This window comes from Tachypleus tridentatus, chromosome 1, assembly GCF_004210375.1.
Source record: "Tachypleus tridentatus isolate NWPU-2018 chromosome 1, ASM421037v1, whole genome shotgun sequence".
Lineage (NCBI taxonomy): Eukaryota > Metazoa > Arthropoda > Merostomata > Xiphosura > Limulidae > Tachypleus > Tachypleus tridentatus.
Window position 1 is genome coordinate 151,578,017 of NC_134825.1, and position 27,537 is coordinate 151,605,553.

The window sequence follows — 27,537 nt, forward strand, 5'->3', positions numbered from 1 at the left end:
ACACCGTGCCCTTGCAGGGCAAGGTTTCCCAGCGTTTCCTTTCCATATCCCTCCAATTAGAATGATATGTTTCAGAAGTCTGATCACCTTAGGGATCAGAAGTCCTGCTTTAAAGACAATATCCTTGATAGCACCCAACATACTGTCTACTTTTGCCAGATAAAATGTTACTTTGTCCAAAGAATGAACAAGTCTCAAACACTTTTTGATCTTTAATGTGGGAATCAAAGATTCCAAGTTCATTAGGGCTAGGCCCCCGTTTCGATAACAGGAGTAGAGAAGACCGTCGGCCGTGCATGGTGGAAGATGACACCAATTTTTCACGGCCATTTTGATCAGATTGTCCAGGTTTTTTAACAATCTGTTATTGATAGTACCTAGTTCGAGTTGGTACAAAAGCCTAGGTACCGCAAATCTATTGAGAATCTTAATCCGCTAATGGGGTTTAAGATGGATGTTCGAAATGTTGTTTATCCACTTCTCAAGGGAAGGTATTACAGGCTCGCTGCAAACCATTATCCATGGACAAACGTTAGCTCTAACGTATCTATAAGACTGTTCGGGTCCGATCATCGGGAGTGTGACACTGTTGATTTACCAAGGAGGACAGTCGTTAACAGTGAAGGTCTTACTGGACCTCTAATCAGCATTCCGGCACTCTTGGAGATGTTAAGAGAGACATCGTTACCCGAACAGTAATCGTTCACAGTGTCCAACAGAACTACCATGTCATCAGCATACGCCAAGGAAGAAACTGGATCCAGCTTCTTGTTTAGCGATATGCCTCGGCCAACCTCTTCAAGTTTGCGTATGAGAGGATCCAGAGCAATATTAAATAGAATAGGAGACATGGAGTCTCCTTGTTTGAAGCTTTTGAGAAGACGAATGGGGTTGGTATATTGCATACCTACCAGAAAGGTTTTTGTACCACCGAGATACATGTCCTCCACAATTCGAACGAAATGCAGGTGGACTTTGAATTTTGCAAGGCTTGCTAGAAGGTGTTTGTGACCAACTGTGTCAAAGGCTTTGCACAAGTCAAGGAAAGCCATAGCCAGAGTCCCATGTCGCTTGACCTTCCTAATGATAGACTGGAGCAGGAATATGTTGTCTCTGCATCCGGCCTGAGGAATAAATCCGCGCTGTCTGGGATTTACCTGCACGGCCTGCTCTAGGCGATGGGCCATAATCCTGGAATAAAGCCTAAGCACAATAGACGATATTGTGATCGGCCTCCAGTTTTTGACCTCGTGCAAATTACTCTTTCCTTTCTGAATGAGCACCGACTTATTGATCTTCATGCATTCGGGGATGCGACCTGTGAATTGTCATAGGTTAAGCATATTCGTCAAGAAAACGTCAATACCATATTTGATACAATAGAGCAAGAACGGAAGAGTGATCTTATCGGGACCTGGAGCACCTCTCTTCATGTTTCGAGGTGCCACCCTCACTTCGTCTGCTGTTATCGGTTCCATAATATGGGTGTTGTTTGCCCTAGGTGGAAGTGGGCATCCGTCAAAATTGACTTTATTATTAGCAACACCGTAGACCTGATCGTAGCGGCCTTTCACCTGATTTTTACTGAGGTCACATCTGACAGCATCCTGGCCGTCTAATATTTTCTTAGCTAGGTGTTTACGTTCGAAATCAAACATTCTTTGGAACTGTTTAAAACGTTCTACTCGATGGAGACGCCTCTTATATGGCTTTCAAGCAGGATTAATGACTTTAATTGCCTGCATCGAAGACCTTTCGTTATTCCAAGACGCCTGTGAATGGGAGGGCTCGTCAACCCATTGTTTGGTTACTACTTCAACCTCCTGCCAGGTTGTCTCGTCGAGTCCCTTCTGATCTCTCAGCTGACTTAAATACGGACAGAACTTGGAGCTTAGTTCAGGGAGACGTATCCCGTCCCAATTAAATTCCTCGTACTGAACGACATCAGCAAGATCTCCATAACTCTGGGTGGTACTTGAAACACTGTGGACGGACGTTTGAGTTTTATTGAGGTCACGGCGTTTATCCGAGACTTGTTTAGGGGTCTCGCCAGGCAGATGTTCTGCGCAGAGAACATTGATGTTCTTTCGGCCCGAGTATACTACTTCCACACCCCAAAGGGTTCGTATTTCTTCCTCGGACCATACTACCTGGCGAGGGTATTCCGACGGCATTCGGACTCCTTTTGATCTTATGTGCTCGGCATTTCGGATGCTAGGGTGTCTGTGCCTTTTACGCTGAAAGAAACCTAACTTGGTCTTAAATCTCAGGTTACAAACTATACAGCCGAAGCTGGAAGATTCTGACGCAAACGTTACAGTTCGCCGATAGATACATTTTGAGACATGACATGCGATAGCACGATGGTGGCTATCGTCCTTTCTACAATATTTACAATGTGCCTGCGCCACTGAGTTATGTGTGTTTGCGAGATAGGCTGCAAACTTAGAAAAGCCGTAAACTCGTGTGGACACAAGTCACATGCCAAAATGTTTATTATGGGTAGGTTCACAAACACAATTGTGCCTACCCTCTCTATTGTCAGTTCTGCTTTGTCACTCAAAACGGAATTTCCGTTAAAACCTGAGCCGTTCATCTCTGTGGTTCGGCTATTGACACCAATCAGGAGTAATACCTCATTATCCTCGTCCTGCAAGGATTCATAACTTAAGTCGTCCACCTTTGTGGTTCGAACGCCAAACCATAGCTTTCATTTATCACAGAACTCTCCATTTTTATTAAATGATTTGCTCTGACATAGGGTCGGTCAGGTCCTTAAAAATGCTAATACAGGGTAGGGCTGCAACCCCTTACCGGGTACCCAGATAGCTGATGAGTGCGGTAAGTCCTTATCGCGGTTTGAAAGGGTTGACTACCCCTGCCTTTGGACATGCAGTGGGCGGTGAGTTCACTGCATGGGTTTGTAGTGTTTTACTTCACGGGCGGAGGTTTAGCTACAGGCTGTCCTGTATCCAACCGTACCTCAGAAAGGTACCTCCTAGGCAGTGCATTTGCAAAGTTCTACGAGCTTAAGGGGGTATTACACCCTCCTCAAGAGAGTCTTAGTTACTCCCGCCGTTTGCCCACGCTTGGTTGAGTTTCTTCACTTTGAAATTCAGAGCACTGGGCAGAAATCACATTCTGTCAGCACCGTCCAACGGCCATCGCAATGCTTTGTTTTAATCAGACAGTCGGATTCCACCGGTCCGTGCAAGTTCTGAGTCGGCTGTTATTTCAACAATTAAAATGGCTTTTTAATGATTTCTATGAGGAAAATATTTACTTAAAAAACAGATCCCTTCCGTTAGAGCTATAATATACCCCTTCCCCCAAACACACACTATTTTTTAATATGTCGTCATCTTTCTTGTATATCTATATTTTATTGGTTGATACAGTAAACAAACATCACAGGTGCTGTCATCAAGTGGATTACATATACACTACATACAAATAACTCGCCTTAAGTTGGCGCTAAAACAATTTCTCGTTTTACGCTTTTCATTGAATTTAAACGAAACGAGAAATAAGTCTTGAGAATGGTAATCGTTCCTTACGTATACATATTTATAAAAAATATTGTTTTACATATTTAGAATTTACGATACTTTTAGGTTTTTTTGTTAACATCGTGGTATATTTAATGCTATATAATTGTATTATGGTTTATACCAGTACTCAGTTGTAGATATTTGTACTAACTTGAGTGTTGTGGTAAGTGTTCCTGTTAGTCGTTACTCACGTTAAAGCTATAGTAATCACAGTTACAATATGATTGAATACTAACTACTATATATAATAGTGTAGGATAGTACTAATACCAGTACTGTTACTATTAGTAATATATTACTGTGGAGTGTCTTGGGCAGCTAACTGGTACGTTATTCTATCAGTATAATTTTTCCAGTTTAGTGCTATGAACGAATGAAGCAAAAGAAACTTCTGTGGCAAATATTGTACCAGTGCTTGATATGACCTGCCCAGAACCTTGATTTTAATAATCTAAAATAAGCTTTGGAAACAATAATGAAGATTAGTTGGAACTAAACAGAATTTAGAACTAGGTAATTCCTAATTTCTTAGGGGAGGTGCGATCAAAATGTCTCAATCTTGTACAAGATGCCATTCAACATGGTATGAATTTTATGTCAGAGTTAATAAACTTTTCACGATTACTGATTTCTTAACAGTTCATGCTAGAGCAGAGAAAATACCATGTATAATGTACAGGGATACGAAAAAACTTTAAATGCATACTTGTATGCTTGTAGAAGTTGTACAAATTCAATTTGCCAACTGTACAATGGACAAACGTATTTTTATTATTCACATGAGCATCGATTAGTCAAGAGTAACTTCACAGTTTCACAAACACGTTAGTACAAAACATTACTAACATGCCAAGTTTTACCACGTTAGTACAAAACATTACTAACACACCAAGTTTTAACACGTTAGTACAAAAGATTACTAACATACCAGGTTTTCTTTCTGTGTGTATAACAAACTATTACTGGTTACTAAGAGTTTGCCACACTTCATGGAGGTACATTTCATAAAATCAGAATTGTAGTCAACATTATTTTTCAAATATGGAGTCAGTACAGTGGAATGACCTCATTCATATTAGGTTAATCATATGCCTCACAGAAAACTATTAATGAAATTTGTTCAGAATGATTACCATACAAACTATTAGGGTAATGATTTCTCAGACCACAACTGTATAAATATTTTTAAAAGGACAGTGTGTGTGTATCATTATGTATGTTTTGACTGAACTATAGAAAACAATTAATAGTGTGTAAATTGTTAGACGCTATTAGCATAAATCCACCTTTTCTTTATGAAACAGGCGGTTACCCTCCGCACTGATGTAGGAGACATGAAGATTGAGCTCTTTTGTGAACAGTGCCCAAAAGCTTGTGAGGTAAGATAATGATTCGGGTATTGTTTGTTTATAACCATATTCATTTATATTTATGAATATACATGAATAAGCATATTGTAAAAAGATGCAATATGTATTATTAAGGCTGTATCAAGTATCTAATTAATAGAGCTTCCTTTATCAGCATTATGTTACAATGAAATCTAATTAGGCTCTTGCTTAGTAAGCATTTTTCTCTGTTACCATGAGAAATGGTTTCAGTAGTGCCCAGGTGATTTTAAACACAGTATACTTTTTTAAACTAATTCTATTTAAAAAGTATACTGTGTTATGTTTCTACTCTTTATGTTCAGAAATTTTATGTTTAATTGAAAATTATTGAGATGTTAACTTAATGTTTAAGAACAAAGAAAATTCTGTTTAACTTTTCTGGCCCATAAAATTTTAAATCCTGAGGAATTTATCAGTGTCTTATTATAATAAACCAACTCTTGTCAGGTTGAAATTTAACTATAGAAATTTCACATTTTTTTTTTCTCAAGAATAATTTTTTGTGTTAGACAATAAAACTTTTAATTTTGGTTTTGTTTAGAGCAGGGGTTCTTAACCAGGTGTGCCCGCACCCCTAGGGGGTGCGAAGATGATTCCCAAGGGGTGCGAGGATGCCCATGAATAATTAAAGCAAATCTATATTTTTACATAACAGTATGCTTTATATTTCTCCTAAGAAGAAACATTGAAATTAATTTTTCATTATGTATCCTGAATTTTTGTCTTGAAAAAAGGTATGCTGTATGTATGAAGATTAAAAAAAAATTTTTGATTACATCAACTTTGTATTTTTAGCTTTTTTTATATTTAAGTTTCCAGGGGGTGCGAGAAATGATTACTGATTTGAAAGGGGTGCAAACACTGAAAAAGGTTAAGAACCACTGGTTTAGAGGATTAGACAAGAGATATACTAATAGGTCCCCTGTTGTCCCTAAACATTATGTTACGTTAAAATAATAAGTACAGAAATGGCTTTTTCTAGTTTTTCTAGAACTTAATAACATAAACAATTATTTCAAGAACCATTTTTCCTGAAAACTATTTGCAAGATCTTAAAAAAAAATACAGAAGTAAATACCACCCAGGCACCAGTGTTTATTGTACCTAAATCACCTAAGAATAGCCTTGCTGATTATGGGTTCTTTACATTTTGAAATAGTGATATATTGAATATTTCAAAATCAACTTATCTACAAATTTTGCTGAAAGTTATCTTTAAATTTCACCTACATATTAAAAATATATATTTACAATTAACCTGCAATGGGACATCTTGTTATAAAAGGTGCAGCATTTTTTACTCATTATAGAATGAAAGAACATTGACAATTAAGGAGACTATGAATTTGGCTTTTGGTGCCAAGTCATAACTAAATCTATTTGTCTTTTCTGATATATGCTTAAAGTTTTAGGTATTCCTTGAACTCTGATGTATATGATAGTAAGTTACAAGTTGAAGGACACATGCATTGATTTCTCTCTTCAAAAGATGTTGGTAGTAAAACGCTAATGACTATTGCTGTATTCATAAGGTCAGAATCAGAATCATAATTCATTAATCAGAATTTGTTCACCAACTGAATTAGCTGTGCATCTGCATTAGAGTTGTACAATTCAGTTGATAATTGGATGTACGTAAATACCTATGACTTTCAGTTACATTGACTGGCATCATATAAAGTAACTGACTAATATAAATTATAATTAACCCCTTCTGTGCTAGACGTTTGGAAATGAACTAAAAAAAAGTCAGATTTTGATAGCCTATACTTCAGTATGAATGACATAAAAACTCTTTTCTGATCTGTTATTACTTTTCTGAACAAAATATGCTTGAAAATTTTACGTATCCAGTTTTGAATGTGATATATATTATTTTAATGAAATTACAGTCAAGAATAGGAAGGTTTTTTTCCACTGTTTATGATACACATTTCAGAATAAATCTGATAGAAATTTGAACAAAGAGCATTTCTAATGTCATCTAACAAGCACTTATCATAATACATGATAACGTGAATAAATGCAAGTATGACAAAATGACAGTTTGACATGGATATGAATGTTCTGTCATGGACTGGCAAAATGGTTCTGATAGATCTGTGATTGGGAACAACTTATGTATATAAGGTCTACATCCACTCATTTGTATTTGATGATTTAAGTTTAGTTTGTTTATCTAAATAATGTGATCTATTTTAAACTGTGTAGGTTTTTTTTCAAATTTTTATTTAAAATAGAAACTATTAATGCATTCATAATTTTCACTTTCTATTAAAATGTGCTTGGATAAAATAAGAAAGTTTCAGAGAGACTTGAAAAATGCTTATTCTGAAGTTTCTTAAAATAAATTTTGATATCTTATGACCTTGACCTCACACCTCTCTTCCATAAACATTGTATTGGAGTGACCTGCCCATACACAATAGTTTTCCTTGTCTAGTTTTGGGAGAATTACAGGTCTGACATAGTGGCAAGAAAAATATTTTTTCCAAGGAAAACAACTCATACTTGATAGACTTTGTATGTAAGATTCATTGGGCATAACTTTAATTATAATAAAATGTTAAGTGTTTTTTACATTTAATAAACCTTGTATATTTTGGCAATCATATAACATGTTCAAATTTAGTAAATGTATGAATGTGTAAAAGACATTGAAAGATAGTTTCTGTCTGTAGGGACAAGATTATGATTTGCAAGTAGAATATACACATTTAATGCTTGTTTGTATTTTGCTATCAACTGTTTTCAAGATGTGTTTAGACTCATATTAGTGATGTTATCATAATGTATTCAAAATAGGTAATCTGATTATTTTGTCCTTATACTAGAATTTCTTAGCCCTCTGTGCCAGTGACTATTACAATGGTTGCTTATTTCATAGGAATATTAAAGGATTTATGGTGCAAACTGGAGACCCAACTGGTATGGTATAGTAATATTTTTAATGAGGTTTGATATGCTGAAAATAACATGTTATAAAGGTCATTACTCATTAATTTAGCCCTGAAAATTATTTCTTTATCAGCTGTTAAAATTAACTATAGGTGCAGACCTGTAGACTGTGACTATTTTAATTATTCTGTTGTATTCTGAATCATGCTCATTACTGCAGGACAAATTAATTTAAAATCTGCTTTGATAATGTTCATGTCACCTTAAAAGTATGAAGCTTGCAAGAATTCCTCAACACAAACTGGCTAGATTTTTAGTCCTGGTAGACTGAATGTCTTTTCAAGAACCAAATATTACTTGTTGGTGAATACAATATAGTTGAAAATATCACTTTCTGTCTTCATTAATCTATATCTCTGTATCTCAGGACAGCTGGTATGGATATTAATGCTTTTGCTAGTAATACAAAATATTATCTTTAAATTTATGTAGCATGTCAGAATGTTTTACCACAGTTCAGTAAAAGTTGTTTACTTGTGATATATGAAATACCATGTTAAAGGGATAGCTGCAAGCAGCTGTCCATTAAGAATTCTAGGGGCCCTCGGCATAAGGAACACTGAGGTCTCTGCTCCCATTAAATCCCAAATGTATTAAAATGCATGAAGAAATAGGCTCATAAAAATTTTTATGTATTAATAATAAATAAAGTCATAACACAAATGCTGCATTGATATGAAACTGCTTGATGTTACACACACACACAGAGAATTGACTAATTTAGTTAAAATATGAACAATAATAGAAAATACACAAGTGGTGTTTATATATGTCCAATAGAAATTGCCTGCATTTCTAATGATACCTCTCTGGTCTGGACAAGATTAAAAACATTTGTTTCATAAAAGTTTGCCAAATTATATAAATATTTAACCCTCTAGTTGTTTCTAGTAAGATCCTTTCTAACAGTTCAAACTATCACTTTCTTTCCCTCTTACAGACAAGGTGTACCCTTGACCTTAACTGAAGTTCATGGGATTGTACCACATTGGATGCCAAATTTTCTGTGGTAATTTCAGTTTTTACCTCTCCTTCATATAGGATATGAACCCTAGAGCATTTGCACTACGAGTGAGTGCTTTACCAGCTGAATTACTGGGTTATACCTTTGGTACTTGCTAGTAAGATGCTTTATCAAGTCATGGTACCATAGGGGTCACAATAAGTGCCAAGTATTGTAGTGTGGAAGTGTTGAACATGTAAGTTTTTAATTTACTTCAGTAATTCTGTATTCAGGTCTAGTTGTAAGCATTTGTGTGCATAGTGGTTTTCATAAGTTACAATATTGTACATGCATGTATCATATCTTTTTAAAATAACCCATTTATTCTTTCAACCCAAATTTTAAGTTTTGATTTTTTAAAAATAAAAATGAATCTATAACTCTAAATTTCTGATTCATTTTTAAAACCATTCATTCATTTCTCGTGGGGTCCACATATTGCATAATAATTAGAAATTATCTTTTTGCCTGTTTTAGTACAGTGTAAAAGAACTTTTACCCACTAAATTGGATAAAATCATGCATTTTTTTTAATATAAAGTACATAGAGAAACATAGGAGTAATTAGTGTTTAAAATGCTGATGGGATCCAGATCCCATTGGTAATTCCAGAATTAAAATAAGTTGATACATTTTAGAAGGGTTAGGAAAATGCTTATTTACATTTTATATTTTGAACACGTGTATGTATAAAACTCCTCCTCCCCAAACACACACACACACACACACCATGGTGATTTAACTACACATTTTATTAATGTCAGAGTAAACATATGATTCTTACTTCTACTCAGCTAACTTTTACCAGAAGACAGTAAAATAAACATATGTGTATGAAATCTAAATATGAAATAGTTAGTCTTGTAGTAATTTCTTGTAGTTGCTGTAGAACTACTGTAAAAAAGTGTAATTGTAGATGTAATCTTTTTCCTTATTTGTTTTTTTTTCTTCTAATTAGGAATACTGTTTTAAACCAAAAGAAAGTGTTCGCATTCATGGAAACAAATGCTCGAAAATATAATGTTTGTAGTTTTTAGCTGTAGGTATATTCAGATTGTTTTTTTTAAAGACCTATTTATTTGTATTAACATATCTAAGATTTTGTTTAGCCACTTATAAAAACAATATTAGGATTTTATTTTAGATACTCAAAAAAATTTCATAAGTGCAATAAATATTGAATTGCACAATCATTTTTGACTGTGACTAATCTTTCTTTATTTTGAGATATGTGGACATTTTTCACCAAATTAGAGTTTTTTAAAGTCAATACATATTATTTTCATTAATTTGTTAGGCAAGCTGTTGTCAACTATTTTTTCTCTCTCTCTAGCAGTGAATATATATATATGTGTGTGTGTGTGTGTGTGTGTGTGTGTGTGTGTGTGTGTGTGTGAGAGAGAGAGAGACAGAGAGAAATAGGGTTGTTTGAACATCTACTTACATACCTGTAGTTTCACTATAGCAAAAATAAATGCTGTTTATCTAATTGGGAAGCCAATAATGAAGGAGGACTCTAGAAATTAGTTCCATCTATTTCACAAGCTCAAAGAGAAAGTTATAGACATTGGCCAATGCTTCATTATGTGGTACATGCTTACCGTTCTTTGAATTTCTAGAACTAAGATATCTAAAATAACTAACAAGGGTTAAGTTAATTAGAATGATTGTTTCAAAAATAAACTTTACACTAGGATAGGCTTAAAAGCCAAAAGATGTGGGTGTAAGCAGGTGTAAACCTTCCAATGGCTTTTAGCTGACTGATATAATATTCTGGGTATATGGGGGGAGTGGGGGAATTTATTCATTAAAATCAGTCAATTTGAGTAGACACATAACATTAATTAGATAATTGTCAGGCTCTATGCTACTTGAAGTTGGACATTGATTATAAATTATAAGAATTGGTCATGAATAATGATAGTTTCCACAAAATGTCTAAACACATCTCATTTTGTCATCAAACGCATCTAGTCCATTTCAGGTTCAGAATTAGAATCTGTCTGAAAATGACCTAAGAAGGTTGAAATGCTGTTCTCGACTTTATTTTAATAAAAGTTTTAATACCCATACCAGCTGTCTTGAGATATAGTTTTACTTCAAGTGGGTTTCTCGTCATCACAAAGAATCTATTTCATTCTAGTTTCATACATCTAAGTGAGCTTTCTGTTGAGATATAACAGTTGAAGTTAATTCTGTATTTGATTATGTTGTAAGATCTGCATCATGCTTAGCTATATTAATTTTAGAGCTACAAAACCAATTTCATCTTGTTCTTCTGATGCTAGTATTAAAAAAAAAAATACTATTATAGTAGGTGACCTTTTATACTTACCTGCACCAGATTTATCAGTGCCACTTTGGATCGAAAGTTCTTGAAATAACTCAAGCAAGTATGACATCTGATATACTTCTCAGTTAAATATTTGGTTTCTACTTTCTCAATCAGTATGTCAGAAGCTGTCTGAAATACAGAATTCTCTTGGACCAGAGCTGGTTGCTGAAGATACTTTAAGAGCACAAGCCAGTGTGATACCTCAATTTACATGCTGTAAGATCTTATCCATGCAAGTGTCTTTTCATAGTTTTATCATTTCACACATGAGCTTCATCCATGAAGGTTTCATGAATCTTTTTGTGGCACTCTCTTGACACTAAAGAACCTTGTACTCTTCCTTTTATTTGTGATGTTGACAAAATAAACATTGGTGCCAGTTAGGCACTTACTCTAACCTTCTAAAAGAACTTTCTTTCAGTGTGGTAACATCTTTTTTTGTCTGCAATAAAACTTCTATTACGAGTGATGCAAAGAGTAACGTGATTTGTGTGATTTTATGTGTTCTGCATTTAAATCATCACTTTCAAGATCAGTTTTAATGTGACAATAACCTTCATTATTACTTGCTAGAGCTACAAACCACCTGATAGAATCAATCTAACCTGTTTGAAAACAAAACCCAATTTTCTGTTACTTTACACACTTACTGTAGTCTCTTAGGATTCATCATCTCTTTGTACTTATTTTAATGTCAGGAATTTTAGTCATTGCTTTTGGATAGTTATTTCACATTCTTTTATGCTTTTGATTTGTAGGTTTTCCAAAGTTTGTTAGTTATTATTAAAATGTAAAATGACACAGTTTGATTAGTATAAACTTGGAACATTTTTCTGTCAAAATGTGATGTAAAAAGATTCTTATCTCTTGTAAAATTTGGAATACTTGTTTTGAAAAATAATTGTGTTAGTGGAAAGTACTACAAATGATTAAAGATTAGACATGCAAATGACAAGGTTATTAGAGGTCAGAGTTCACAAATAATTTGACAGTTATTACACCTTTATTAAAAATGGATTAAACTTTTAAATTCAGTTCCTTTCCTGTTTTCATTTACATTTGGGGAATAAATAGCGTTAATGATCACAAAAGCTATAGTCTCATACACAGGTACTTTCATTTGATTACCTAGAAGATCGTCTTGATCTCACATATTTTGGTGCTATCCGTGGTTGTATTTCTGTAGCTAATTTGGATTTTCTCGTTAGGCTTGAGAAAATGATGAAAATTGAATTTTGTAGCACTGGCTCCCTGGCTAGTCACTGTTGAAACATTTTCAGAGTTCCCTTAATATCTGTAAAGAACTTTCTATCACTGCTACCGGAGACTTTGGAACTTTGCAGAATTTCTAATACTTGCTCATTCATTACTGAAAGAGTTTAAAATATTGTCTTTTCCAGGAATATAATATGTTGATCTTTTTTTTTTAGTAATTACCACAAATTTTGACTATATGGCATTATTCTGGTGTTAATGAGGTACAAATATTTGTTAATCTAGAGTTTTTCTGGAATAGTAACACTAGCTAGCAAGGTATGTTTTAGATAAATTGGGAATGATTCAATTAAAAAGAAAAAGTACAGGAAAGTTTGTGCATGTGTGTGTATTGATTTGATTGATTCGGAAGAGAGCCAGTGAGATTTAGCACTTGGATACAGTTTCAGCTTAGTATTCAAAGTAATAGTCCAACTCCAGTTGACTGCATGAACATCTGAGGTGAAACTAAATGTAAGCTTAACTAAGATTGGGATTACTTTGAGATGAATGACTTTTTTTTTTATTTGAATTGTATTACAACAGTATGTTTAGTTACAGTGTGATTGTTTTATTTTCAGTACATCATCAACTGTTTGATTTTTCAGGGAATGTACAGACACCATTGACCCTCTATTGTTTCATAGTACCTTAATTATAAATATTTATGTGTGTTTGAGGAATACAAGTTTCTAATATATGTTACTTATTTAAAGAATTGCTGGAAATACTTAAGTTAGCTTTGTTATGAAAAAGAGACCACAAATGGAAATGCTGCTTATTGTATGGGATAATTTTGTACATACTAAGCATACTGTCAAGCATGATATACAGTTTTGAGTGTGGCATAATCATTTTACCATAAGCATAATTATTATGTTCATTGACATTGCTAATATAGGTTAGAAATACATTAAAAGTTAAAGTATAATTATATGATAAATAAGACAGTCAATATATAGAAATGATTTCAAACTGTTCTGAACAGTATTGAGAACCTAGAATGCTGTTTGATTTCACTAGTGTAAAAGTTTGGCTGTTTTTGGTATTTCAAATCAGAATAGGGTAAGAATAATATATTAGACCCTTTTTTGTTTAGTTGGCCAATAGTTTAAGGTGTTAGCTCTCTTACTCTTAATGTGTTATTTTACTAAATTAAAAAAAAATACGATTTTTATGAAATAATTATCTCTTATGATAAAACCACATAAGTATAGTTTTCCAAGAATTTTCTTGTTTCTTTTGCTTCTCTTCCTATCACATTATATAACAAATCTTATGTGTTGTACAAATGTTTATTAAGAAAATCTTAATAGAAAATGTTCTAAAATATGTTAAAATTTTATATGAAGCTGTCAACAAATAGTATATATTATTCACATAGGAAATAGTAGTAAAACATTAATTTTTGAAACATTTACACCATGCCAAATACTAAGCTTTTAAAGAAGTAATATAAATGTGGCATGAAATAATAAAAACTAGTTACTGTCTTTTTCTCTTTTTAATTTTTCATTAATAAATACTGAGGTTTTTAGAATATTGTTATCACAATATGTGAACAAACACTAAATATTGAAGAATAGTGATTTGTAGGAAATAATCTTTAAAGCTGGTATACATATCTTTGATATAGGAACAGGGAAAGGAGGACAAAGCATGTGGGGCACTAAGTTTGAAGATGAATTCAGGGATGAGTTGAAGGTAAAAAAATTAAAAAATATAGCGTATGTAATTTTGTGTGGATTTGTTTGTAAAATTTGAAGTACATGTTCAGATTCATTGTTTGAACTTGGCAAAATGTTTGTTGTAAATTGCATGTTGTAGTTCTCAGCCTAAATCTTTTATCTGTAAATACCTGTTATCTGTAATATTTCTTTGCTCTAAATTAATCTGAGTAGTTCTAGTTGGATAACTATAATTAACTATCTTCAGCGGGTTTAAGTTTTTTTCATTAGATCCAAATGTTTATCCCACCTCTCAGTTACAAAGATGCTTCCATAGAAGAGATTTATTTTTAAAATAAAAGACCAAAGGCTTCATGTTTTCAAGTGTATTGTATGTGTGTACATGGATTACACTATGTAAATTTGAATTTGATCTATTGTGGAATTTTAGTCAGCTTCTCTTGATAATATAACATACAACTTTGACTTGTTGTTTTCTGTGTCCACATTATGCCTTCCAGTGTATGATTTTGATTCCCATAAAAGTTGGTAAGCTTCTATGTAAAAATTGGTGTTTTAAAAGAAAATAAACTATAAAGAACTGCATCTTCATAGCAATATTTTGGTCATATTTTATCAATTACTTTATAACTCGACTGAGAGTAATAGTGAGTATAAAATTGTGTAATTATTTTGAGTTAGATGATGGTGATTTTAATATGTATTGACTGTGGAAGAGAATAATACAGCCAGTGCCTAGTTGTAAAACATTTAATAATTATTCTAACTACTATCTAGGTCTATTAAATGATACTAGTGCAGAATTATAGAAAACAAAATGACTTTAGTAATGTGTATATTCATTGTTTCATAACACACTTGATGTTAATCATTATTTATTTACTTATCTCATTATTCAATTATATCTGAATTACAAGCATGCTGTAACTACAGCTTTTTTCTTTTCACTATTTCAGACTCACCAGGGTTACTTGACTGCTTTGCTATTTATTATATAGTAGTGTGTCTTTGTTATTTCTTTGTGAACTATTTTGAGATTTAATAGCAATAGATGATTGTAAGAAACATGATATTGCATTGAGATTTTGTGGCAATGTGATAAAAGTTGTATGGCAGAAGAAGCTGCCAGTTTTAATCGCAAGAAAGCAAACAGCACAGAATAGAGACGTTTCCAAAACTTTATCCATTGTTAAAACAACAATACTTTAACAGTTTGTAAATTTCATTTGGCACAATAAGTAAGTGAGTGGATGTTTAAAGTCATGGTAAAACATACCACTCTGTTCCTCCATTTCTTATGTATGATAAATGTGTTTTTTTATAACAGTAGTTTGTGGAGTTTCTAAATATATTTGAGTTTAATTAGGATTTACAAGATATAGGTTCAGAAATGGTACTTGCATCTTTTATAAAACAGAGCTATTACTTGGCACCAGTGCTGAGAAGATTTTTGGACATACCACAAGGCTTGAACAAAATTCCAACCTCTACACATATTAATGTGAACTGCACCAGTCTATGATATGATTATCATTAGACTTTAGTTCTTCAACATTAGAAATATTAGTTTCCATGGGCAGAAATGCCATGTTAGTTCTTCAGCATTAGAAGAGTTAGTTTCCATGGGCAGAAATGCCATGTTAGTTCTTCAACGTTAGAAATGTTAGTTTCCATAGGCAGAAATACCATGTTAGTTTTTCAACATTAGGAGGGTTAGTTTCCATGGGCAGAAATACCATGTTAGTTTTTCAACATTAGGAGGGTTAGTTTCCATGGGCAGAAATGTCATGAGCTCTAGTATTACAACAAAGGTTGGTTACTGTACTTGCTTTTTGAGACTTTTTTTTTCTTAAGAATTAATAGACTTTTGTCACTTGTTATTTGAAACTTTCATTACATTTGCAAAGAAATCTTTCATTCTTTTATTTTTTATTGTGATAAAGAATACCAAAATTTAAATGTTTTGGTCAAAACTTTAATTCAAATTATTTTAAATTTGAGTTTTTTTCTTTTAATTATGTTTTTAACATTTAAGACAAGTTTCAATATCTGTGATAAGGCTTCTGTGAGAGTACATTTTTCCATATTGATTTCTTTGCATCCTTTTTCATTACATCAGTGACATAGGGCAATGTCCGTTTGATATACTTGCATACCTGGCCAACTTTAAAATAATTTCATGGACCATCTTAATAACAACTTCATTTTTTCCATGTGGCTAACATCTGAGGTTCTGACACTTCTCAACAGAAATCATCCTTAATTGCAACTGGAAAGGGACTGATGGTTAGTAATGTTACTACCACTGAGACTGAGCACCTGTTTCTACTATGAACCAGAATTCACAACTGTATGCTTCTAGTCCTTTAGCTGAGCCTACCCCATTTTTGGATGGATTTAATAAATTGTTTCTGTGTTTATTGATCTTTTCTTAATTGTTCCTTCTGGTAGAACAGTTGGAGGTTTTCTCAACTCCATTCAATCAACCTTCTCTGTATGATTGTTCTGACCACATTCATCTCCTTTGTCCAGGTTTGAACTGTTCCTTGGTCTTCTTCTAGTGATTTATTTTCTTCAGCTTTTGCTGGATAGGTTATACATCTTATTTATTTAGTTTTTCTCCTGTGGGTCATGACAATTTTCATACTTTTCACAACTCCTCTCGTGAAATTATAACGTCTCTTGCCTCTAGCCATTGATACCCTCATATAAAAGATAGTACAGACAAGGATGTGGACAACCCCCAACACATCTGTGTTGCATTACTTACTCCACTGAAGATGTTGGTAATTTCCCTCTCTTCTTTTCCCTTTTTTTTGACATGTGTAACATATGGCACTTGAACAAGCACTTATGAGTACAAGAAAGTATGTTATACCTTTCTTATAAATCACCATGCTATGGTTTTCTAGACTTTGCTTAACACAAAAACTGGAGGGCAACTAGGTGTTACACACCTTCAGTATGTAAATTCAAGCAAACTACATGCATGTAATGAGACCCTGTTCATTTACTGAATTTCCTGATCTTGGATACCATGTGGATGTTGAAACCATTTCCACCATTGTTCATTTAGTGCATTATTTTATGTCCAGTCTCTTTCTTTCACAGATGTTATCAGAATCAGAGATTCAGTGCTACTTAGTGATGAGTATTTTGTTGAACCTTCTAAGCGTTGCTGTAATTGAAATTTAACTCAACTGATCTGAGAATACCATAGCTATGAATAGCTGCCATATTTTAACCTGTTTATTACAATATTGAACTTTTAAGATTTGGGTAAAATGTACCTTTATTATAAAGTTATAACATATCACATTTTTAAGCTGAATAATGTTTCACATCAGATTGTCATAAATGCTTTGAATTTCAAAAACTGTTTTAGCATACAGTATGTTCATTTTTTTAACCTACTACTAAATGAAGATAAATAAATGCATGTATATATTTCAGTAGAAAGGAAAGGATTTTTGCATTTGTAACCAAAAAATTGAAAGCACCATAAAAGTAAGTGCAAATGGTCCAGAGAAATATTTATACTTTAGATTTTTATGTGTATAGTTATATAAAAAAAGAAACTAAAATCTCATAGTTGACACAGTTTTAGTATTGATAAAATAAATTTGAAGGTATGTCTTTTCTTTCAGCTAAGGATTTTAAACATGTAGTACTGACTGGGAGTATTTTTATTTAATCTTCTTTGTTTAGCTCACTTTGTACCATAACACAAACATCATTATTGCATTTTATACGTAAGTTGCCGTGATTGCTCTATAAATATATTGTGACTAGATGTAATCATTTATAATATAGATTTCATCTTTTAAAAAGTATTTTTTATTACTCTTGGTGATTTCAAGAAGCATTCAAGTTATACTCAAAAATGGATTTATTCTTCAACTAGAAAAAAAAATGACTTTATACAGATATGGGTAGAACTTTTGGAATTTTATTATAAAATGAGTGTTAATTTTTTAGCTGTGACACAGCGGGTCATAACATGACTATAGTTTTCTTTTCAAGTACAAACTTTTAGCTCACAGCTCTGTCATCTCCTGACTGATTTGAGAACTAATTGAAGTTTTGGACACAGGAGGTCAGACCTTTTCAATGAGATATTTGACCATGCTTAAGGTCTCGTAGATTAATTCACTTCAATCCTGCCTAAAATAATTTTGTTTTGAGAAAAAGCTGGTAGAGGTTCTGATGAGTAATGAAATAGAATTGAGTATATGCACACCCTGTGCTTACCATTGCTGGTTTATAAAAATATAGCTAATAAGAAGGGAAAAAGAGGTCTTGTAGATTATCTTGTACTGATTTTACCTAAAAAGAATTCAAGGTATATGGCAGTTGAGGATTCTCTCTAGTTTTATATCACTTTTCCCCTTTATACTCTCAAAACTTCTTTAATTTTATTTTGTTAGAAGTCCAAGACATTATATTCTAATAACTGAATTACTAATACCATGAACTTCATTGAGGGAAAGTCTAAATACATTTCTTTGGTTAACTTGAGTGGAGAGAATTTTATTTGTTCTACCTTCTAATTCCCTGCCTCTATTTCCTACTGTACTGAATTTTCTAGCTGTATTTGACAAAAAATGAAAACATATAATACTTATTTTTGGCATTATTGAAGCTATTTAGTCCTAAGTATTAGCTTTAGATTATCAGTGCCCAAATGCACCATTAATTGTGCAAGCAAAATACTTCATTTTTGTTTCTATATTAACTTGCTATTTATAATAGGTTATTTTGGATAACTGAAGTATTGAAGAAATAAATGCTGTATAAACTAATAGAGTACAAAGTGTACTTCATGTGTTATGACTACTATAACTGTTGTGCACCTTTTAGAGGAGTATTTCAAATGCTTAAAGTTTTTCAGCATGAAAACAATTGTGTAGCCATTTCTTTTTACATTAAACAAGAACCTAATATCTGTTTAAACATCAGAATATTCAAGAATTTCTTATGAGAACGAACAAATTTCATGTTTATTAATTGGAAACCTATTTTGTGGTTTCATCATTATCAATATAAAACCAATAATATACACTGCTGGCCAAAATCTTAAGATCAATGAACATAAAGAAAAAAATATGCATTTTGTGTTGTTAGACTCAACCACTTACTTGAGTAGAGCTTTGAAAGATGAAAATAAGAAAAGGGAAAATAAAAATAAAAAACATTTTTAGCATTTAATAGGGAAAATGTGAACACTATGAAACTAGTCTAAATACTAGCTGGTCGAAAGTTCAAGACCATACTGAAATGAAGTGTTAACACTTCAGAACAAAGTTTTGCTTTTTGAACACTATTGGGTGTTACTTATAGATTTTTGGCTGCTGATCACGAAAATCACATCCCAATTTGTCCATCATGTGCCGTTTCATCGAAATCTTCAGTTTTGTCATGTTTTTTCTTATATTTGTGTCCAAAAAATTTTTGTTTATGTAAGAGACCTATGAACAATGTTTTGTAGAGTCTAGGCATGACCAGGCATGAAATCAGGCCAGGTTGGAAGCTGTTCTGTGGAAGTATGCAGCCTGGGCAGGCCACAGCCAGCTTGACACTGTCTCAGCAGGCTACAAAAGTGGTTTGCATACACGGATGCTGCTCATTGGATTAATATAGACCTTATGGTGTGTGATCAAGTATTGTTTCAAAATATAGCATTGCCTCAGTAGCACTGTAACAAGTAAGTTAGATGTTGTAGATGTTTTACAGGATGATTGGTTTCAGTCAATATGTCTGCAGGAATCAATTTCTGTAACAGTTGTGATACATTGTGCTATATTTGTTCATCAATGTTAAGCCTCAAAGTATACACTTGTTCATCAGAGACACTCAATGACTGCTCTTGTGAGGAAAGCATATCATCTGCACTTATTCTAGACAGAGCTGTAAAATTGATGATCAAGACAAGGAATTGAAGAATTTCGTGAAAGCAATGAACAAAGAAGGCAAAGGTCACATTTGTTTAGCAACACAAGCTGTCTGTCTGAGAGCTTGGCTCAGAACACACTCTGGTAACAAACTTCTCAAAGACAATGCCATTTGATTCATGTCCTGGAAAACACAGTGAAAGGTTTCACCAGGATATTGCTACAATGGCAAAACGATTAAATACTGGACATTGTACAAATATTGCAATTAAATATGTTATTGCTGGTAAACAATTAACTGTCTATTTCTCAGAGTTCCTATGTGATGAAGCAAAACCAAAACTATATTTGTGCATACCCACCAGGCACCTGTTACAATCAGCAAAAAATTTTCAGGAAGTAAAACTTTTCAAAAAAATTGTTGTGCAGTGTAATTGATAAACACGTAACAAAATTTAGTCATTTGTGTTCAAGCATTAGCGTTGGCAACATCTCACACTGACATCTCTTATGTTACACTGGGTAAAAACATGGCAAAGGCTAAAAAGTTGACAAAGTTTTGAGCATGAAAGAATTGTCGGCCTGCAAAAGCAAGGTCTCTCTCAACATGCCATCGCTGGTGAGATTGGGCATAGTAAAACTGCTGTTGCAAATTTCTTAAAAGACCCTGAGGGATACAGAACGAGAATTTCAAGTGGTCGGCCCAAGAAAATTTCACCAGCTTTGAGCAGGAGGATTCAATGGGTTATCTGGCAAGACACCAGCCGATCGTTGAACCATATTAAGGCCCTTACAGATGCAGAATGCAGCTCAAGAACAATAAGATGGCATCTATGAGAGAAAGGCATTAAAAACTGTAACATCTTCAAAAGCCATGCCTCCTTCCACACCACGAAAAAGCTCGGTTAAACTTTGCTGAGAAGCAATAAACATTGGATGTAAAATAGTGGAAGAAGGTTTTGTTTTCTGATGAGAAAAAATTTAACCTGGATGGTCCAGATGGCTTCCAGCGTTACTAGGACGACAAGGATATTCCATTGGAGACATTTTTTACACAACACAGTGGAGGAGGTTCCATCATGATCTGGGGTGCTTTCTCCTTCCATGGAAAAATGGAGCTTCATATTATACAGGGCCATCAAACAGCAGCTGGCCACATTGGCATGTTGGAGAGAGCATCCTATTGACTGAAAGCCCTCGCTTGTGTGAAAATGACTGGGTCTCTCAGCAGGACAACTCTGCAATCTATAATGTTTGCAGGACAAAGGACTTTTTCGTGGTGAATAACGTGATTCTTTTGGACCATCCAGCGTGCTCACCCAAACTGAACCCCCATTGAAAATATTTTGGCGATGGATGGCAAGGAAAGTTTATAGAAATAAACATCAATTCCAAACAGTGCATGAACTTTGTACAACCATCTTCACCACTTGGAATAACATTCTAACCAGCCTTCTGCAAATGCTTATATTAACCATGCCAAAGCGAATATTTAAAGTTATTTGCAATGACAGCCGTGCAACTCGCTACTGAGACCTCTTGTTGAATATTTCCTACCCTGTTTAGGACTTCTCTTTTGTTCGGTCTTAAACTTTTGACCAGCTAGTATTTAGGCTAGTTTCATAGTGTTCACATTTTCCCTGTTAAATGCTAAAAAAGTTTATTTTTATTTTCCCTTTTCTTATTTTCATCTTTAAAAGCTCTACTCAAATAAGTGGTTGAGTCTAACGACGCAAAATGCATATTTTTTCTTTATATTCATTGGCCTTAAGATTTTGGCCAGCAGTGTATCTACACTGTTGTTTCACTTGTATACAAACATTTATTTGTTATATTTTAAATTTTTGTTTTAGATAATGCAATCTTAAAGCTGGGAAAAAAATATGTTGAATGGTGAAAAAGTATTTTAGACATGAATATAAAAAATAATAGTGCTAATTTGTAAATAAAACAGATGAACAGTAGAGTATTTAATAATAAAAATATATACTAATTGTGTTCCAGAGGTTAAAACAAATTAAGGTAAATTTAAACCCAAGCTTTTGAAAAATTCATAACTTCAAAATGTAGGAAATGTAAGTATTATTAGTAATAATATGTAACATAAGAAAATAATGTTAAGGAATTATACCTTGGTTTGCACTGACTTTATCACTTTAACACGAGCTTTTTGAGCCTCATTTGTTCAGTTATTGAAGTAATATGAAATAATATAAATTGGGAGTCGGTGAAGCTGTATAAGCCTGTTCTAACTTTTATTCTCAGTGGTGTTGATGTAAAATGCTACTGAAACACATCTCCCTCACTTTAGGGCTGTACCCTGTTTTTAATAACTTATTTATTGTGCAACTACTGAACGCTGTATTACTTTTAATGTTCAATAATAAGTAAATTTTGGACTTTTTACAGTGTAGGTTGGCCCTGGCCTATTAGTTAGTGTGCTGGACTTGTTACTCCAAGGGTCATGACATTTAGTGTCTCCCCCTCCCTCCCACCCCCACAATCCTCCTCCATACTTTAAAGCCTTGGGCACATTTATTAAAGCAACAGTTAAATCTCACTATTTGATTAGTTTAACCCAGCTCAAAATTACCGACAGTCAGCTCTTATGTAGCTTTGTGTGAATATCTGAAACCAACCAACGAAACAAAAAGAACATTACTTTGTGCATATTTGATTAAACATGACTTCTAAAACAGTGCACACATCACAATAATAGTTGTTGAATCTAATAGAAACATTTTAAAATACTTCCAAAAACCCAGTCTAATGGTGGCAGTTGCATATATTGTACAAATAACTGTGCTGTTGTATTTTGCAAGATTTAATATGTTTCGTTTCATAAAGTTGTTTATTAGTGTTTATAATAGTATTTTTTTTAGAAATTTTATGTGTGTGTTTTGTTCCACCAGCATAATTCCAGGGGAATTGTTTCAATGGCAAATAATGGTCCAAACACAAATGGGTCACAGTTTTTTATCACCTATGGCAAGCAGCCTCACCTAGATTTGAAGTATACAATTTTTGGCAGGTAAGTTAAACTAATAAATCAAGATTTTTATTCTCTTAAAACAACAGTCTTGTATAAGTGTTAAGAATACAATTTTGGGTATGTGTAGGTAAAAGTATAATCCCCAGCTTTTCATCATTTTCAGAGAGCATCCTCAACCTGATTTCAAGTATGATATTTTTACACTGTAAACTATTGTTTTATTGTTTCTCATCACTTATGCCAGAAGTGAATAGCTCTTGTTCTTTCCTTCTCCCCCCTTATATCCCAAATATAAGTTTCTTATATTGCTCATTTTTACTGAGATTTATAATTTCTTAAGTTAGCTAATGGATTAGCACAGATTGCCCACCATTAGCCTGCTAAAACCACTGTTATCTACACTTGAAGTATACAAATTGTGGTAGGTAGGTTAAACGATTGAGTTACATTTGTTCCTCACCTACACCAAGCAAAATAATATGATTTGAAGTATATACTTTCTGGTAGGTAAGTTAATTGGTCTCATATTGTTATTTATTTAATATCATATTTAATTATACTAAATTGTTACTATAGTGAGTTATTTTTCCATCTCATTGTTAAGAATGTAAGCATCTTAAAAGTGTTTCCATTAGTTGGATGATTTTCTCTGGCATCTTAACTTTTAGAAAAATTGTTTATATTTTAGTAAATGTAGTAAATATTGTTATTTATTAAGTGGAACTGTCACTGATTGAGACCAAACTTTTTTTCCACTATGATTTTTTTTTTTCTAGGCTTGTAACTGTATGGATATTCATCAGTGTACAAATGTTTTACAGTTAGCTTTATCAAAGCATCCTAGTATTAGGCCTTTGCCATTGAAAAAATATCAGCATATTATTATTTCAACAGAATAAAAATGTTTAAAGAGTACTTTTAATTAGTTTACAAATAACAATGATACTTATTTAATTCCCATGTATACATTTAAGTACGTTTTCAATGTTTGTGTTGGAAAAAGAAAAAAAAGTCAGACAAAATATTGACTCTTAGCTTGAAATTAACCTTGAATCACAAATAAAATATACATCAGTTGATATAGACTTTAAAAATTCAAAACTCTGATCAGTGTGGGAAAATTATGAAACTTTCTTATTTTTGACAAAATTAAAAATATACCAGTAGTTTTAATATTTTCTTTTATATATAGTGCCTTTCAGAGAAACTTCTGCAACAGCATAATACAGCACACCTCACTGTTAAGTAAATCCATCATATACTAGGTATTGTTGTACCAGTGTATAAAATACAGTGTATTTATATGATTCACTTAAATCAGCACAATATTAGTATTTATTTATTGGTTGATTAAGACCTGTTTTCATCTGTTTTGTTGACTGTTAATTGGGATATCTTTCTTTCTGATATACAAATAGAGAAAAAATGTAGACTAGTATGTGAACTGTGATTTGTAACATTTAATCTGTATAATGTGGATTGATAAAATTAGGAATGTGTAATTGTTTTTTTCAAAACTAAGAATTGCTTAATTAAAACTGGAAATAATTATGTAATTGATAATTATACTTCTTCCTGGTTTTAATTAATTGATGAAAAAAAAATTGTCTTTAAAACTGTATCATATATACTCTTCAAAAAAAGAAACGCAAAATATGAGACAAATTGTTAACAAGTTTATTCCGGGTAGTTTTGTATGACATGTGTGAAACTTTGCATATTCACTGCTGAACATCCAAAGTCTGCAAAGGCGAAGTCCACGCTCACTAGGTGAAGTTTAACGTCACTCAACGTCAATAACGAGTATGCCCCGTGAGCATCAATAACTGCTTGGCATCTCCTGCCCATGGAAGCGATGAGATGACGAATCACATCCTGTGGAATGGCTGTCCACTCAGCCTGCAAAGCTGCTGCAAGCTGAGGTAGAGTCTGCGGTTGAGGTTGTCGCCGTCGCAGACGTCGGTCCAACTCGTCCCAAAGATGTTCGATGGGGTTTAAATCTAGAGGGCCAGGTAAGAAAGTTAATGTTGTGGTGTCTCAAGAAGACAGTGGTGAGTCGGGCTGTGTGAAGACGGGTGTTGTCATGTTGAAAAACGTCATTGACGTTCACCATGATGGGTTGCACATGGGGCCTAAGAATCTCGTCGACGGTTGCGTATGGTCTGATTGGAAATCCTACGCAGCCCTGGTATGGTTGAGACAGTAGACGTCGCAGTGGTGGTCCTATCCCATAGGTGACGTAACCAGATGTTGCGATCTTGTGCAGGCGTGGTCACACGAGGTCTGCCAGATCGTGGACGGTCACGAGTTGATCCATGTTGTTGGTGATGATTCCATAGCCTTGTGATGGTGCTTGGGTGGACATTCACAGCTCTGGCAACATCTGATCGAGATTCGCCTGCTTCCAAGCGACCAATGGCGTTGTTGCATTGTGCTTCAGTCAGTCTTGGCATAACTGTATTGCGTGTCGGTGGCTTAACACTGAGCAATGGAAACCGAGAACCTGTCAGTTTTATAGGAATTTTGCACATGTTGCACATGCAGATCTCTCAAACAAATTTATTGGACACGCATGCGTTTTGGCGAAAAATCCGATGTTTTCCTCCGTTTTCAAAGTGCACAACTTTTATTGTAATTTTGGTCTGACAATCAGTGCCTTAACACGTGTAACATCACATACTCTGAGCTTGTAATGTTATTACATATATTCCTCTTTAAAATAACAAAAATATCCCTTTTGCGTTTCTTTTTTTGGGTATGGTCTAAAATCTTTGAAATTATATCATATTTTTTTGGTATAATCCAAGATATTTGGATGTTGTTCTGTTTTCAAGAAAATAGGTTGACGTTTTGTTTACCTGGATATTCCTACTTTTATTTAGGGTGATTGATGGATTGGACACACTGGATGAATTAGAAAAATTACTGGTCAACCCAAAGACGTATCGGCCATTACATGACACTCGACTAAATAGTGTGACTATTCATGCCAATCCTCTAGCAAAATGAGTTCTATCCATATATTTATTGTATATAATTCACATAACCTTTTTTCAACATGGTTTGTGTACATTAGTGTTCATGATTCTACTGAATGGTGTCAACAGTGGTAAAGTGAAATGGCCTAAAACAAATAGAACTTTCACATATTAAAGTATAACCAACACAGTTACTTGAATTTTAATTTCATTGAAAATACCTATTAAAATTGTATTTAAAAAATACTATGAATTCTAAATACCCATTTAACTTTTCTGTACAAGGTAACTATGTCTTATGTAACATTGTTCGTCTCAAAACACCACAATACTGTCCAAAACGTTTTCCTTGAGCCTGGCCCATTTATTTGCTATTGTACTAACATTTTTCATTAATAAAAAAAAGGTAAAATATTTAAAAAATCAACCTGTCTTTTTTTTTCTTGACATAACTCGTTAATTCATATTGAGTAAGTAAAATCGGGAGCATGGTGGATGTGTAGTTTTATGTACTCTAACTTATAAAACAAATTACACCTTTCTAAAATATTAAACCTTGGTGTCAATATTTTTACTTAAGTATTGCAAAACTGACAAACAGAAATGATAGGTTTTTAATCTGCTTATGAGATTCAATTTTTTTTTTAATGGCACAATATTTTTTTCTATTTAGTTTTTAAAACTAACGTGCATTTAAGGTTCTATGGAAAAGAATGTACATTTATCCAAAGCAGTCGAGAAAAACAATCTTCAGTTTATTTTTCAGGACCCGAGGTTATTAAAACACAAAAAATGTTATGGTTAGAACTCAGTATACACCTGCACTTTTGTTATATTTCTGAGTTTATTAAATTTTTAATACAGTTTGTTCAAGTTTTTGGCTTTGTGCCCTAGTTAATTGTGAAATTCAACACACGTAAATATTTGAAAATGCAATTTTTTTATTTTTTTTTAACTGCCAAAGATATGGGATGGTGCAAGTGGTATCTTTGATAAATGCCCTTTAAATAGACTAGATTATATTCTGTAATTGAAATTGTATGGTTTGAAAACACTTTTATTAGTTTATAAAGAAGTTGAGTAATTTAAAACGTGTCTGAATAACAAATTTTAATTGTTATCTTTTGAAGCTATCTCCCACAGGAATTTAGTTTTATAATTATATATAGTTATATATTTTATATATATATATAAAGCAAGTAATGTGTAAGTTAGATTGACCTATATATTTAAATGTTTTATTCATATGTTTTTAGGGTTGGTTTTAATTCTCTTCTAGCTGCTGTTTTTGTCGTACAGTGGTGCAACTGACAGTCATATCTCAAACATAATGCTCTTTGTGACAAACCCCTTATTATCTTTATAACTCTACAGTTTCATGCTATGTTGGATTTATCTTGTTGTTAACCTGCATGAAATCTGTTGAGTACTTAATGTTGAAGGGTCTGTCACTGTCAAGAGTAATCATTGAGTCGGGAAGTATCATCAAATTTACA

General features: G+C 33.2%; 1 protein-coding gene across 5 annotated transcripts; it reads left to right on the plus strand.

Annotated features, from left to right (window-relative positions):
• Nucleotides 1-3,409: 3,409 nt before the first annotated feature.
• Nucleotides 3,410-26,464, plus strand: LOC143227253 (peptidyl-prolyl cis-trans isomerase-like 3). Of its 5 annotated transcripts, none has more exons than XM_076458722.1 (7): nt 3,410-3,542; nt 4,856-4,930; nt 7,777-7,870; nt 14,129-14,196; nt 22,984-23,102; nt 24,256-24,303; nt 25,946-26,464. In XM_076458722.1, the coding sequence occupies exons 1-7, from the start codon at nt 3,540-3,542 to the stop codon at nt 26,070-26,072; spliced, it is 534 nt and encodes a 177-aa protein (XP_076314837.1). In that variant the 5' UTR covers nt 3,410-3,539; the 3' UTR covers nt 26,073-26,464. The 5 variants fall into 5 exon arrangements, with proteins under 5 accessions (XP_076314837.1, XP_076314860.1, XP_076314851.1 ...); XM_076458745.1 differs by having other exon boundaries at nt 24,256-24,328; nt 25,946-26,081; XM_076458728.1 differs by lacking the exon at nt 3,410-3,542 and adding an exon at nt 3,572-3,714.
• Nucleotides 26,465-27,537: the final 1,073 nt, after the last annotated feature.

Bases quoted from the DNA above. Each gene is read 5' to 3' on its own strand.
- LOC143227253 (XM_076458722.1), top strand. The intron at 7,871-14,128 runs GTATGGTATAGT...TCTTTGATATAG, and splicing joins GCAAACTGGAGACCCAACTG to GAACAGGGAAAGGAGGACAA. The intron at 24,304-25,945 runs GTTAAGTAAATC...ACTTTTATTTAG, and splicing joins ATAATACAGCACACCTCACT to GGTGATTGATGGATTGGACA.